General features: G+C 40.2%; 1 protein-coding gene across 1 annotated transcript in view; it reads right to left on the reverse strand.

The window, feature by feature from the left end:
- The window catches only part of DSG3 (desmoglein 3), a 43595-nt gene that overhangs the window by 20298 nt on the left and 6537 nt on the right, over window positions 1-16760 (reverse strand). The window contains exons 2-6 of the mRNA XM_008261176.4: window positions 5404-5439; window positions 4758-4889; window positions 2114-2269; window positions 1531-1675; window positions 432-598 (exon numbers count right to left, since the gene is read on the reverse strand). Coding sequence (XP_008259398.1) covers window positions 432-598; window positions 1531-1675; window positions 2114-2269; window positions 4758-4889; window positions 5404-5439 — 636 coding nt within the window. The remainder of the gene's footprint in view (window positions 1-431; window positions 599-1530; window positions 1676-2113; window positions 2270-4757; window positions 4890-5403; window positions 5440-16760) is intronic.

Here is a 16760-nt window from a genome sequence, read left to right on the forward strand (position 1 = left end):
TATGAAGGATTAGTCACAGTTCAATATTTGTCTGCTAGTCACTGAACTGTTATATTTTATTTTATATTTAAAGTGTTTTATTTATTTTAATTTTATCTGAAAGGCAAAGAGATGGGAGAAAGAAGAGAAGGAAGAAAGCAACAAAAAAGGGAAAAATCCTCCATCTGCATTAAACCAATGCCATTTTAACTCTCCCATTGTGACATCCACTTGTAGGTTTGAGACACAACGGATCGCAAAGAACCCAAATACATATCTCATCTCCCTGAATCACGTTCCAGAATGCATAGAATTTCCTTAAATTGGCTTAGGTGAGTATGGAAGCCTCTTTTCTTTGCGCCTTTCATTCTTAGGTCAAATGGAGTCACCTTTTTTGGATATCTTTCAATCAAGCTCTTTATTATGGTATGCACCCAAGTGCTTTTATTTACCTCGCGATCAAGAGAATTGGTCAAAGTTCTGACTTCTCCAGTGTTTCTGCTTATGAGAAACATGGGTGCGCCTGCAGGTTCCTGAGAGACAATTTTGAAGGCAATTTTAGAGTTCAAATGATTTGGCTCATCTGCATCTGTGGCATTGAGTATCATCACCAATGAGTCTAGGAACACAGAGAAATGTTCATTAAAGAATATGTAAAGATTGACTTTATGTTCACATTAAATATTCAACACAGTTTCACATTGATCCTATTTTTAACATATTAAAACTGTCTGCATGCTCAACACAAACTACATGTCATTTGTGTTCTCTCTTTTTGTCTCTCTCAACTAAGTAGAGCCTTGATGTCTTCCATAAGTATCCTCAGTTATAGAACAAGCATTTAATCTACTGGTTAATATACCCATGTCTCACATCGGAATAGCTGAATTTAACTCCTGGGTCTTGACTCCAGTTTTTTGCTAATGTAAACCCTGTAATGGTAATTGGGTTCCTGTTGCCCATGTCAGAAACCCAGATTTAGCTCCTGCCTCCCAGCTCTGGCCCTAGCCATTTGGGGAATCAACCAGGGGGTGGTAGCTCTGTCTACCTCTCTCTGTCTCTCTGCCTCTCAAATAAAAATTTGTTAAAAGATCCTTAGTTCTTCCTAAGACTTGACTTTCTTGAAGTCAAGGCTATTTTGTGGCTTTATCTCTTCCCTTAATGAATGCTCTTCTAATTCTCTCCTGTTCCCAATTAACCAAGAAATATGAGTATTTCTTTGTCCTTTATAATCTAAAAAAAACCCACCTCAGACATCTGTGCTACTAAGGTTTCCCCGTTTATCTCTGTGACTGCCTGATGCTCATATGTATGTATAGAATAAGATACTATTGCTCAGCTTAGAGGACTAAATCCTAGGAATACAATTGTAATGGATCATTAGCTCAACTAAAATTTTTAGAAAAGCAGAGCTAGATTATCTTTATGGATTTTATTCCAAAGCTATTGAGGAAACTCTGAGAAATTAGTTTATAAGAATTATACATTACAGTGATACTCATATTTGAAAAATAGATACATTGGAAGGGATAGATGTGGTAAGAGACTTACTTGAAGCACTGTTTTCTTCAATTTCACCCTCGAATGTTCTTTGTGAAAATACTGGTGAATTATCATTAACATCTAAAATTTTCACTGTTAACATAAGTGGCTTCTCTACATCTTGTCCCAGGACATTTAGGGCACGACAGGTGATCTAGGAATAAAAGGAAAGTATCAATTATTGCTCTATAAGCTTAAATTGCGTATTATTAAGACTTGTAGAATGAAGGTCTTCGGTGGCGTGTACTGAACTTTCATGCAAAGAAGAAAAATATTTCTCCAAATGGTAGACAAAGTGGAAATAGGAGCCCACTCCTGGCAGACCAACTGAGAAAGCAGCCCCTTCCTCCAGCTGGTGGATGTCATGGCAGGAAAAGCTCTGGGCAAGCTGGGTGCTGGACTTCCACCTTCACTCATACACACTCCTAGGAGATTTCTGCAGGTGTACCCATTATAAAGTGCAGGTTATTTGTTATTTGTTGAGGAATCAATTTCAGTGGTGATCTCTCCTCTAAATCACCAACAGAAGAGTGTCACCTTCCAAAGCCGTGTGAATAAGAAGAGTAGGCAAGTTTTGAGGATCCAAACTTACCAGGAAGCTTGGGGTTTCTTCTCTGTCTACTATGGCTGTTATGTTAATATCTCCAGTGTTTTGGTCAACCACAAAGATTCCAAAAGGAGGCTGATCAATTCCTACCCCAGAGATTCGGTAGGTAATCTTCTGAGTTGCTTGGAAATCTGAAGTAATCTGTAGCCAAAAATACCCAAAATGTTAAGGTGATCACCACTCTGCTTTTCTTCACTGCCCTGCCTTTATCTACTTCCAGAGTCTAAACTCATCTGTTCATTTGATTCTCTTTCTGCCATTTACTTTATTATTTTTTTTGATCTTAAAAGACACAAAGAATGTGAAATAAATCCAAATTGTTGCTTATGTTGATTCTCATAAACTGATTAATACATTAATCATGTTGGCTTTCAAATATTTGCTTGGACGGTTGCACTGGTGATGTTAGAATGTTGAGAGGAAGTCAAGGACACTTAACACTTACTACTGAAAAGTCTACTTCAGAATGGTCCTTCTTTACCTAACAACTTTTGAAAAAAGGTGGGGAGAGGCAAGCTGTTAGCCTGGCACTTAGCATGCTGCATGGGTTGCTCCCACCCCATAGTTACTGCCCGGGTGAGTCCTACTCCACTGCTTATTACACCTCCCCACCACTGCACGCCCTGGGAGGCAGCTCAAGCAGTTTGGCTCCCAAGTGGGAGACGTAGACCAAGTTCGTAGCTCCTGGTTTTGGCTTGATCTGCCTTGCCCATTACAGACATTTGAGTTTGACAGTAGGAGCGAATTCTCTCTCTCTCTCTCTCTCTCTCTCTCTCTCTCTCTCTGTGTGTGTCTCTGCTTCTCGAATAAATAAAATAAATAAAAATCTTATTCATGGTCTGTTTAAAAATTTAAACATTTAATACTTTCCCCCAGAAACCTTTTATTTAAGGTATTTAAACTTCATGCATTTCATAAATACTACCTTAGGAACATAGTGAATCTTCCTATCCTACCCACCCTCCCATCTGCCCTCTCACCCCTCCTCCTCCCTCTCCTATTCCCATTCTGATTATTTTTACTAAGATCTACATTCAATTAATTGTATACACATAAGATTAACTCTATACTAAGAAAAGAGTTCAACAAATAGTATAAAAAATCTTTTTCTCAATAGTCCAGACAAGGGCTATTCAAAATCATTGCATCTCATAGTGTCAATTTCACTTCTATAGATTACCTTTTCGGTGCTCTATTAGTTACCACAGATCAAGGGAAACAGATGGCATTTGTCCTTTTGGTACTAGCTGATTTCATTAAGTGTAAAAAAATCCTGACTTCAAGAAATTTTTCACCAAAATCAAATAAAGATCTAGCTCTAGGAGAGTATTTCAAAAAGTTCATGGAAAATGGAATTAAAAGTTAAATTTTTTTTAAAAATAGATGTTTATTTAAGTTTAGGGAGAAATGGGGAGGAAAATGAAAGAGATTATATAGTAAGTGACAAAGTATATATTATAATGAATTTTTTTTATAATTTTAAGCTTTTTAATAGGGAAAATGTGAAATATATACAAAGTTAGAATAATTTAATAAACCTGATACATCTTATCACCCAACTTCAACAATGATCAATACTTTGGCCAATCCAGTATTTATGATCAACCATTTTTCTAATTGTCTTAGCAATTTTCTTTTTTTTTTTTTTTTTTGACAGGCAGAGTTAGACAGTGAGAGAGAGCGAGAGAAAGGTCTTCCTTCCATTGGTTCATCCCCCAAATGGCCGATATGGCTGGCGCGCTGCGGATGGCACGTTGTGCTGATCTGAAGTCCGGAGCCAGATGCTCCTCCTGGTCTCCCATGTGAGTGCAGGGCCCAAGCACTTGGGCCATCCTCCACTGCCTTCCTGGGCCACAGCAGAAAGCTGGACTAGAAGAGGAGCAACTGGGACAGAAGGACAGAATCCAGCACCCCAACTGGGACTAGAACCTGGAGTACCAGTGCCGTAGGCGGAGGATTAGCCTAGTGAGCTGTGGCGTCGGCCATCAATGTTTTATATATATATATATATAATATATTTGTATTTTATAATCTGGATCTAAATAAGGCTTCCATAATAAAGTTGAAAGATAAATAAATAATGTTGGTCAATATGTTACTTAATTCTTTTTTATAACTCTAGAAGCTAAGTTTATCTCCCTCTCCTTCCTATTATTAATATTTAAATATTTATTTACTTATTTGAAAGTCAGAGTTACAGAAAAAGAGAAGGAGAGAGATCTTCTATCTGCTTGTTCACTCCCCAAAAGGCCACAATGGCAGACCAAAGCCAGGAGCCTTTCTGGGTCTCCCAAGTGGGAGACCAAGCATCTGGGCCATCCGCCACTGGTTTTCTCAGGCCATTGGCAGGGTACTGGATTGAAAGTGGAGTAGTCAGGACATGAACTGGTGCCCATATGGGTTGCTGGCATTGCTGGCATTGCTGGCAGTGGCTTTACTGGCTAAGCTGTAATACTGGGGGTGGGGTGTGTGGGGGGCGTTATTATTGTTACAGTATTTCTTGAAGATACCAGTTCATTTGTTCCGTAGAGTCCTCAATATGCATTTTGCCCATTGGAATTGCCATGTTCTTCTAATTAACATCTTGTAAACTCATTCTAACTACATTGCCCTTGCCCATACAACTCACCTTGGCAATGGGGTTTCTTTTTGAGTTGTCTTCTCTTTCTCTGCAGGGTTTTGCGAATTTCACCCATTCACGTTTATACCTTCTTCTGGCTTGCTGCGTTGCTGCCCCATCTTCCTCATGTTGTCCTTTTATCTTATGTCAAAAGGGATACCATATGGACATTGTTGGCGATTTTTATTTTAACTACTGATTATGGACAGCTAGGTTGAGGAACCCCTTATGTCTCAAGCTATCTAAGACTGTTGCTGATGTCTGACATGATGTCTTGACTTTGTCAAGAAAGAAAGAAAGAAATGTTAAATAACTAAAACAATTATGAAGCTATATGATTTTAATATTAACATTTAATCATATTTTATACTTCCTTTATATATATCACACTATCTAACTGTTCTGGACACATAGAATTTGGCCATTGATTTATTTATTAAGAAAAAACCATGGGACATAAAATTACATTAATGACATTTATAGATGACTAATTTTTGAATATTGCTGGGTTAGTTGTTAGAATCTCATCTTAAATATTTTCACAATTACATTAGCAATCAATTTTAAACACTAAATTTTTATTTCTCCAAAACACAATTTTAATCTTTAAGCTAAACTACTTGTTTTAATCACAAAAGATTTTTTCATACTTTACCTCTATTCGCAGTTCTCCATGAACCAATACAACCACCTGTAGACATTTAAATAAAGTCAGATTAATGTGAATTCTTCAAATAAGAAATGGCATAAAGCTAATTATCCAGATGATCACATCTGCTACTCATATTACAGTTAGTTTGTATTTTAAAAGAAGTACATTTGGAGAAGCAATGTTTAAATAGTCAGTTCCTACCAGGAAATGAACTATTGCTGTCAGGATAAATAAATACTTCCAGTTCTTGAATCTGACTAGAATTAAAAAAAATATATTTATTTATTTATTTGAAAGTAAGAGTTACACAGAATATTAGAGGGGGCGGAGCCAAGATGGCGGAATAGTGAGGGCGCACACCGATAGTCCGGGAAAATTTAGTTTAATAAAAGGGGAGTTACGGTAGCCGCAGAAAATGGAACCAAAAAATTGCAGGGGAAACCCTTCTGGATGGAGCAGGCGTGAATTGGAGGACCTACTGGGAGAACAAGGTCGCCCACCGCGCGGAAGCCAAGTTGCGGGACCCAGCCGCAGAAGCCCCAGGGTCTACGCGACAGTGCTCCAAGGGGAGTGCACGCCACACAGACAACAGCGGGGAGACTTGGGACGCTCAGGACTCCGAGTCCACACATCGGCGCTGGAAGGGGAGGTGAGCTCAATAACCCGAGACATTGGTGGGGAAACAGGGGTCAGAATCTAGAGGGGGGCCGGAAAGTGCAGCAAACTCACTACCGGAAAGAAGGAAAAAAAAAAGCTTCAGGGTTTCTCTTCCCCCTAACCTTGCAAAGGTTAGAAGGCTGCAACACTTGAAGAATTCCCAAGAGACAAAGAGCAGGCCTCCTCTTTGGATTTACATATCAATGGGGGAGAGTTAAGGAACTGAGTCACTACAATTCAGTAGCCTAGGCAACCCAGTGGGAGTCCAGAGGAGCCAAAGACTGGAAGCTAAATACCATCAATGCTGCACAGCCCTGCCCTGCGGTGTTACTTACCCCCTGAATAAATAAAATAAATAAATAAATAAAAAGAGAGAGATTTACCACGCATAACCTGAGGGTGTCACCTTTGCACACCCTTAACCAGGAAGAACCAGGCAGAGCTCTCAGGCCACACCCATCTCAAGCCTCCAAGGCTCCTCCAACAGCAGGCAGTCCACTTAACAGGGACACAGTATAAAAAAAAAAAAAAAAAAAAAAAAAAAAAAACGCACAGTGACGCAAGAAGAATTAACTATGCCGAGTAACAAACACAGAAATAGAGGGAGCAAGATCAACGATGACACTATGATGCCTCCAAATAAGCAAAACACCCCAAGCCAAGAGTATGAAGATGATGAGATAGAAGAAATGCAAGATACGGATTTCAAAAAATTTATGATAAGAACATTTAGAAGTTTTCAAAAGCAAATCCTTGAACTACAGAAATCCTTAACGGACAAGATTGAAAATCTCTCTCGTGAAAATGAAATTTTAAGGAAGAGTCAAAATGAAACTCAGAAACTAGTAGAACAGGAAAGTGTAATAGTCAAGAGAAATCAAAATGAAATGAAGAGCTCAATAGATCAAATGACAAACACATTAGAAAGCCTTAAAAACAGAATGGGTGAAGCAGAAGAGAGAATATCGGACTTAGAAGATAGAGCACAGGAAAACATACAGTCAAACCAAAGAAAAGAAGAGGAAATTAGAAACCTAAAAAATATTGTTGGGAATCTACAGGATACTATTAAAAAAACCAACATTCGAGTTCTAGGAGTTCCTGAAGGCATGGAGAGAGAGAAAGGATTGGAAGGCCTTTTTAGTGAGATACTAGCAGAGAACTTTCCAGGTTTGGAGAAGGACAGAGATATCCTAGTACAGGAAGCTCATAGAACCCCCAATAAACATGACCAAAAGAGATCCTCACCACGACACGTGGTAATTAAACTCACCACAGTGAAACATAAAGAAAAGATCCTAAAATGTGCAAGAGAGAAACGTCAGATTACTCTCAGAGGATCTCCAATCAGACTCACAGCTGACTTCTCATCAGAAACCCTACAAGCCAGGAGGGAATGGCGAGACATAGCACAGGTGCTAAGAGAGAAAAATTGCCAGCCCAGAATATTATATCCTGCCAAGCTCTCATTTGTGAATGAAGGTGAAATAAAGACCTTTCATAGCAAACAGAAATTGAAGGACTTTGTGGCCACTCGTCCGGCCCTGCAAAAGATACTTAAAGATGTGCTACACTCAGAAACACAGAAACACGGCCATCAATATGAAAGAAGGGAAAGGAAGAACACCTACCAGTAAAAGAGCATGGGAAGCTCAAAGCATATACTAGAAAATATTTCCGGGAAAATGGCAGGGCAAAGTCACTACATATCAATTGTCACATTGAACATTAATGGTCTGAATTCTTCAGTTAAAAGACACCGTTTGGCTGACTGGCTCACAGAACACAACCCAACTATTTGTTGCCTACAAGAAACACATCTCTCTAACAAAGAGGCATGCAGACTGAAAGTGAAAGGTTGGAAAAAGATATTCCATGCCAACAGAAACCAAAAAAAAGCAGGTGTAGCCATATTAATATCAGACAAAATAAACTTTAATACAAAAACTGTTAAGAGAGACAAAGAGGGACACTATATAATGATTAAGGGTTCAATTCAACAGGAAGATGTAACTATTATAAATGTATATGCACCTAATTACAGGGCACCGGTCTATTTAAAAGATATGTTAAGGGACTTAAAGGGAGATTTAGATTCCAATACAATAGTACTGGGGGACTTCAATACTCCACTCTCAGAAATAGACAGATCATCCGGACAGAAGATCAACAAGGAAACAGCAGATTTAATTGACACTATTGCCCAAATGGATCTAACAGATATCTACAGAACTTTCAACCCTACATCTACAGACTTCACATTCTTCTCAGCAGCACATGGAACTTTCTCTAGGATTGATCACATACTAGGCCATAAAGCAAGTCTCAGAAAATTTAAAAGAATTAGAATCATACCATGCAGCTTCTCAGACCACAGCGGGATGAAGCTGGAAATTAGCAACTCAGGAAACCCCAGAAAGTATGCAAACACATGGAGACTGAACAACATGCTCCTGAATTAACACTGGGTCATTCAAGAAATCAAAAGAGAAATCAAAAACTTTCTGGAAGTAAATGAAGACAACAACACAACATATCAAAACTTATGGGATACAGCAAAAGCAGTATTGAGAGGCAAATTTATAGCAATAGGTGCCTATATCAAGAAATTGGAAAGGTACCAAATAAATGAGCTTTCAGCGCACCTCAAGGACCTAGAAAAACTGCAGCAAACCAAACCCAAATCAAGTAGGAGAAGAGAAATAATTAAAACCAGAGAAGAAATTAACAGGATTGAATCCAAAAAAACATTACAAAAAATCAGCCAAGCGAGAAGCTGGTTTTTTGAAAAAATAAACAAAATTGACACCCCATTGGCCCAACTAACTAAAAAAAGAAGAGAAAAGACCCAAATCAATAAAATCAGAGATGAAAAAGGAAACGTAACAACAGACACCACAGAAATAAAAAGAATCATCAGAAATTACTACAAGGACCTGTATGCCAGCAAACAGGAAAACCTATCAGAAATGGATAGATTCCTGGACACATGCAACCTACCTAAATTGAACCATGAAGACATCGAAAACCTAAATAGACCCATAACTGAAACAGAAATTGAAACAGTAATAAAGGCCCTCCCAACAAAGAAAAGCCCAGGACCAGATGGATTCACTGCTGAATTCTACCAGACATTTAAAGAAGAACTAATCCCATTTCTTTTCAAACTATTCAGAACAATCGAAGAAGAGGGAATCCTCCCAAATTCTTTCTATGAAGCCAGCATCACCTTAATCCCTAAGCCAGAGAAAGATGCAGCACTGAAAGAAAATTACAGACCGATATCCCTGATGAACATAGATGCAAAAATCCTCAATAAAATTCTGGCCAATAGAATACAACAACACATCAGGAAAATCATCCACCCAGACCAAGTGGGATTCATCCCTGGTATGCAGGGATGGTTCAACATTCGCAAATCAATCAATGTGATTCACCACATTAACAGACTGCAGAAGAAAAACCATATGGTTATCTCAATTGATGCAGAGAAAGCATTTGATAAAATTCAACACCCTTTCATGATGAAAACTCTAAGCAAATTGGGTATAGAAGGAACATTCCTCAATATAATCAAAGCAATTTATAAAAAACCCACAGCCAGCATCCTATTGAATGGGGAAAAGTTGGAATCATTTCCACTGAAATCTGGCACCAGGCAGGGATGCCCACTCTCACCACTGCTATTTAACATAGTTCTGGAAGTTTTAGCCAGAGCCATCAGACAAGAAAAAGAAATCAAAGGAATACAAATCAAGAAGGAAGAAGTCAAACTATCCCTCTTTGCAGACGATATGATTCTGTACTTAGAGGATCCAAAGAACTCTACTAAGAGACTATTGGAACTCATAGAGGAGTTTGGCAAAGTGGCAGGATATAAAATCAATGCACAAAAATCAACAGCCTTTGTATACACAAGCAATGCCATGACTGAGAAAGAACTGCTAAGATCAATCCCATTCACAATAGCTACAAAAACAATCAAATACCTTGGAATAAACTTAACCAAGGACGTTAAAGATCTCTACGATGAAAATTATAAAACCTTAAAGAAAGAAATAGAAGAGGATACCAAGAAATGGAAAAATCTTCCATGCTCATGGATTGGAAGAATCAACATCATCAAAATGTCCATTCTCCCAAAAGCAATTTATAGATTCAATGCAATACCAATCAAGATACCAAAGACATTCTTCGCAGATCTAGAAAAAATGATGCTGAAATTCATATGTGTCGCTCCCCCTCTTCGTGGAGGAACGACACTAAACCCTGCCTAGGCTTCATATCCGAGTCACGGCACCATTATGTCGCTCCCCGTCTTCGTGGGGGAACGACACAGGACCCTGCGCTGTTCTTTCGTCTGCTCGGCCCTCCCCGGGTTTGCTGCTGGTTCTTCCCGGGTTGGCTACTATCCCTTCCACCTCCGTGGAAGGGCAGTTCCCCCTGGCCGCATTCCCCACTTCCGCAGGGGAGCGGCACACCGCCGGCCGGTTCTCTCGGGGGCTGCACGGGTTCCCTTAGATGTTCCCCATAGATGTTCCTGGTGCATGCCGTCTCTCTCCTCCTTTATAGTCCTCCTCCGCCAATCCCAACTCGGCTGCCCACACGCCGAGTACGCTGCTCTCCTCCAATCAGGAGCAAGTCCTACAGTTAATTGGTTGAACTGGAGGCAGCTGTGCGGAAGCTGTTTACTTCTCTCCCAGCGCCATATTGTGGGAGAGCAGATGCATAGAATAAGTCTTAATTCCAGTAACTCAGTCTAGTCCGGGCTGCTCCCCACAATATGGAGGCACAAGAGACCTCGAATAGCTAAAGCAATCTTGTACAACAAAAACAAAGCCGGAGGCATCACAATACCAGACTTCAGGACATACTACAGGGCAGTTGTAATCAAAACAGCATGGTACTGGTACAGAAACAGATGGATAGACCAGTGGAACAGAATTGAAACACCAGAAATCAACCCAAACATCTACAGCCAACTTATATTTGATCAAGGATCTAAAACTAATTCCTGGAGCAAGGACAGTCTATTCAATAAATGGTGCTGGGAAAACTGGATTTCCACGTGCAGAAGCATGAAGCAAGACCCCTACCTTACACCTTACACAAAAATCCACTCAACGTGGATTAAAGACCTAAATCTACGTCCTGACACCATTAAGTTATTAGAGAACATTGGAGAAACCCTTCAAGATATTGGCACAGGCAAAGAATTTCTGGAAAAGACCCGGGAGGCACAGACAGTCAAAGCCAAAATCAACTATTGGGATTGCATCAAATTGAGAAGTTTCTGTACTGCAAAAGAAACAGTCAGGAGAGTGAAGAGACAACCAACAGAATGGGAAAAAATATTTGCAAACTATGCAACAGATAAAGGGTTAATAACTAGAATCTACAAAGAGATCAAGAAACTCCACAAAAACAAAACCAACAACCCACTTAAGAGATGGGCCAAGGACTTCAATAGACATTTTTCAAAAGAGGAAATCCAAATGGCCAACAGGCACATGAAAAAATGTTCAAGGTCACTAGCAATCAGGGAAATGCAAATCAAAAGCACAATGAGGTTTCACCTCACCCCGGTTAGAATGGCTCACATACAGAAATCTACCAACAACAGATGCTGGCGAGGATGTGGGGAAAAAGGGACACTAACCCACTGTTGGTGGGAATGCAAACTGGTCAAGCCACTATGGAAATCAGTCTGGAGATTCCTCAGAAACCTGAATATAACCCTACCGTTCAACCCAGCCATCCCACTCCTTGGAATTTACCCAAAGGAGTTTAAATTGATAAAGAAAAAAGCGGTCTGCACCCTAATGTTTATTGCAGCACAATTCACAATAGCCAAGACCTGGAACCAACCTAAATGCCCATCAATGGTTGACTGGATAAAGAAATTATGGGATATGTATTCTTTAGAATACTATACCGCAGTAAGAAACAACGAAATCCAGTCATTTGCAACAAAATGGAGGAATCTGGAACACATCATGCTGAGTGAAGTAAGCCAGTCCCAAAGGGACAAATACCATATGTTCTCCCTGATCGGTGACAACTGACTGAACACCAAAAAGGAAACCTCCTGAAGTGAAATGGACACTATGGGAAATGGTGACTTGATCAGCATAGCCCTGACTGCTAATGGACAACTTAATATATTATCCCTCATAGTATTTTTTTTTTTGTCTGTTCTACTTAATATGACTGGTTTCATTCTATAATTATCACACAGTTATTCTTAAGTGTTGAAAATTAACTGAAATGTGATCCCTGTTAAACATAAAAGTGGGAATAAGAGAGGGAAGAGATGTATAATTTGGGGCATGCTCGGGCTGACTTGCCCCAATTGGTAGAGTTGGAAACATACCAGGGGATTCCAATTCAATCCCATCAAGGTGGCATGTGCCAATGCCATCTCACTATTCCAAGTGATCAACTTCAGTTCACAATTGATCATAATGAAAGGACTAAGAGTCAAAGGGAGCACATAAACAAGTCTAGTATCTGCTAACACTAACCGATAGAATAAATAAAGGGGAGAGTGATCCAACATGGGAAGTGAGATACTCAGCAGACTCATAGAATGGCGGATGTCCTAAATAGCACTCTGGCCTCAGAATCAGCCCTAAAGGCACTCGGATCTGGCTGAAAAGCCCATGAGAGTATTTCAGGCATGGAAAGCCAAGGCACTCTGGCAAAAAGATCTCTGTGAGTGAGATCCCAGTGGAAAGAACAGGTCTTCAAAGAGGGAGGTGCCTTTCTCTGAAGGGAGGAGAGAACCTCCACTTTGACTATGACCTTGTCTAAACAAGATAAGAGTCGGAGAACTCAAGGGGCTTCCATAGCCTTGGAAACTCATGACTGGTGCATAGGGAGATTATTGATGCCATAAACAGGAGTGTCAATTTGTAAAGTCAACAACAGGAGTCACTGTGCACTTACTCCTCATGTAGGATCTCTGTCCTTAATGTGCTGTACACTGAGGCTTAATGCTATAACGAGTACTCAAACAGTATATTTCACTTTGTGTTTCTATGGGGGTGCAAACGATTGAAATCTTTACTTAATGTACACTAAACTGATCTTCTGTAAAAAAAAAAAAAAAAGAAATTATCAATTCCCAACTTGACTCTCACTGGGATTAAACATGACAATAGGTCTGATCTGATTTCATCATCATTTAAAAAAAATCATCTATTATTTTTCACTTTATGTTTCTGTGTGGGAACAAACTGTTGAAATCCTTACTTAAGGTATACTAAGCTGATCTTCTGTATATTAAGATAATCGAAAATGAATCTTGATGTGAATGGAAGGGGAGAGGGAGTGGGAAAGGGGAGGGTTGTGGGTGGGAGGGACGGTATGGGGGGGAAAGCCATTGTAACCCATGAGTCGTACTTTGGAAATTTATATTCATTAAATAAAAGATTAAAAAAAAATGTTAATATTAAATTAAGCCACTACAGTGGAAAGCCATAAAAAAAAAAAAAAAAAAAAAAAAAAAGTAAGAGTTACACAGAGAGAGAAGGAGAGGCAGAGAGAGAGGTCTTCTATCTGCTGGTTCACTCCCTAACTGGCCGCAAAGGCCTGAGCTGTGCCGATCCAAAGCCAGAAGCCACGAGCTTCTTTGGGTCTCCCACGTGGGTGCAGGGGCCCAAGGACTTGGGCTATCTTCTACTGCTTTCCCAGGCCACAGCAGAGAACTCGATTGGAAATGGAGCAGCCGGGACTTGAACTGATGTCCATATGGGATGCCAGCATTGCAGGCAGCGGCTTTACCCGCTACACCACAGCGCTGGCCCCCTGACTGCAGAATTTTAATGTTATAAAGAAACCTAATGACTGTATAACCATGCTTGACAGCTGGTTGTAGTAACCAGAAGTTTCTTACCTGGCTATTCCCTAGCAGTTGCCAGAAACTATGGAAGCCACTGTTTGGGGAAACAGTAGTGAGCAGCGTTGTGATACTCTTCTGAAAGTGGCTGTCAGGGATTAATAGAAACTATCACCTCTCAACTGACTGTACAAGGGCAGTCTGTATTGTTCAGATGCAATAACAGGACATTGTTTTCCGCTTTATGACAGTGAGGCTAATGCAATGGAGCTAGTCTCGTTTAGAGAATGGAGAATAAAGGATGAGGATATGCTATTGGAACCACAAACATTTTTGCTGTGGAACAAGGATCTGTTACTCTCTTCTTTATTACTTCAATTTAAAAGTTGAACTTGGGGGCTAACGCAGTGGTGTAGCAGGTAAAGCCACTGGCTGCAGTGCCAGAATCCAATATGAGTGCCTATTGGAGTCTCGGCTGCTCCATTTCCGATCCAGCTCTTTGCTATGGCCTGGGAAAACAGTATAAGATGGCCCAAGTCCTTGGGCCCCTGCACCCATGTGGGAGACCTGGAAGAAGCTCCTGGTTCCTGGCTTCAGATCTGATTGGCATTGCAGCCTTCTGGGGAGTGAACCGGCAAATGGAAGACCTCTTTCCCTCTCTCTCTCTGCCTCTCTATAACTCTGCCTTTCAAATGAATAAATACATCTTTTAAAAAAAGGTTGAACTTAATTTTTGTACTGGTACAAGAAGTTAAAGAGAATAAATTGAATTCAGGGAGGGAGGTGAGGGTCTTCAATTTCTCAAGCATGTATGAGGCACTCATTTGCATGACTTTTCATCTGGTTTTCTACCTGCAATGCATTCTTCCTACCATGTGCTGAAATATCATTCATCTTTGCTTTGCTTTGCTTTGCTTTACAATTTACTTATTTGAAAGTTAGAGTTACAGAGAGAGGGAGGGGGAGAGAGAGAGAGAGAGAGAGAGAATTTTTTATCCACTGATTCGTTCATGAAATGGCTGTAATGGCCAGGGCTGGGCCAGGCTGAAGCCAGCAGTTATGAGCTTTTTCCAGATCTCCAACCTGGGCGCAGGGGCCCAAGCAGTTGGGCCACCATCAGCTGCTTTCCCAGGCACATTCACATTCCAATGATCTCCATGAAACTGCCTTTACTACCGTCTCTTTTCCTGAGTGTGTACAATACACATTCTGCACTGTGAAATTTAGTTTACCGTAACTTAGTATTTCTTATTGCATATGCCCATTACAAATTTTCTGTGTTAAGCCAAGAAAATTGGGAACTTTCCAAATCACTGCTTTTATACTTTTTTTTTTTGCAATCCTCTCAATACCTGTCCTTCAGCAGGTGTTTAATAACTATTTGCTTAGCCACTGATTATCAGATCCAAAAAGAATCTGGTAATAAATTGATGTAAAAATATTTCAGAAGAAAAAGCATCAGAAAAGTAATAACAGTAGCTAGTGTTTATGACATGACTTTTGTGTTGGTTGCTGTTCATAGAGATTTATACTTATTTAATATTGGCAATAGCCAGCTGAAGAAGATTCTATTATAATTCCTATTTTATGGATGAAAGAATGCTGACATGAGATAGTGAAGGCTTTACCCACATTTTTTTTTAAATTTATTTGAGAGGTAGAGTTACAGCCAGTGAGAGGGAGAAACAGAAAGAAAGGTCTTCTGTCCACTGGTTCACTCTCCAAATGGCTGCAACGGCTGGAGCTGCGCTGATCCGAATCCAGGAGCCAGGAGCTTCCTCCGGTACTCCCACATGGGTGCAGGGGCCCGAGGACTTGGGCCACCTTCTACTGCTTTCCCAGGCCATAGCAGAAAGCTGGATTGGAAGAGGAGCAGCAGGGACTAGAACTGGCGCCCATATGGGATGCCAGCGCCACAGGTGGATTAACCTACTGCTCCATAGGGCCGGCGTTGGCTTTACTCACATTTAACAGCCCTGGTAGAGCCAGGACTGGAATCTCTGAAGCCTGACTAGAGAGCATGAGTATTACCACTGCACGGGATTCTAACCATATCTAGCACAAATCAATAGAAAAATTAGTGATGGGAGGACAGTTGTATGAAAATCAACGTAGATTGCTACTGAGCCAAAGACTGGTTGCTCCTGAAACAATGAAGATTTATTACATTGGTAATTTTCTGACGTTATAATGAATAGGTAAATCCAAGTCTAAACTAAAGGGATGTCCATGTCAGACACAGGATATCAGCCCTGGCTGCTCCGGACATTTCAGCTGAAACCCCGATTTCAGAGTGTGTGTCGAATTGTGACAAAGAATTAAACATGGCTATAACATGTCTCAGAGTGAATTTTACAGCATTCCTGCTCTTTATTAAGCAATACTGTGAAGTACTCAGGATAAAAGACTAGAGCAATGCAGTAATTGAACAACTCTTTCTCAGTTCAGAAGAGCGAGTCAGACACACGTGATGGGAGGGATGGGCCAGGGATGATCCCCTTTATGGGAAAACTGGAAGGAGTCAGCCCGAAAACATGAATCATGTTTGTACTAGTCCCGCAGAGAATGATTCTTCTCATAGTTAAAGCGTGGTTTTTATTTTCCCAGGAAGCAAAGGAAGGACCAGCCTCAAACTAGAGAATTAACGTTGTAGAGCTGTGTTTCTTGGTTGCTCAATTTTTTCATAGAATCAGGGCTCTTAGAGAAGGTATTCAGTCTTAGTTTTTGCTCTTTCATATCCTTTCTTTTACAGGCAGACCACCAAGACTATTGGCTAATTTTAGAAACATTGGGAAAACATATTTTTTTGCTTCGGAGAATACGGAGTAGTTGATAAGAAACATTTCTGAATTATGCAATACTC

Source organism: Oryctolagus cuniculus, chromosome 10 (assembly GCF_964237555.1).
Source record: "Oryctolagus cuniculus chromosome 10, mOryCun1.1, whole genome shotgun sequence".
Lineage (NCBI taxonomy): Eukaryota > Metazoa > Chordata > Mammalia > Lagomorpha > Leporidae > Oryctolagus > Oryctolagus cuniculus.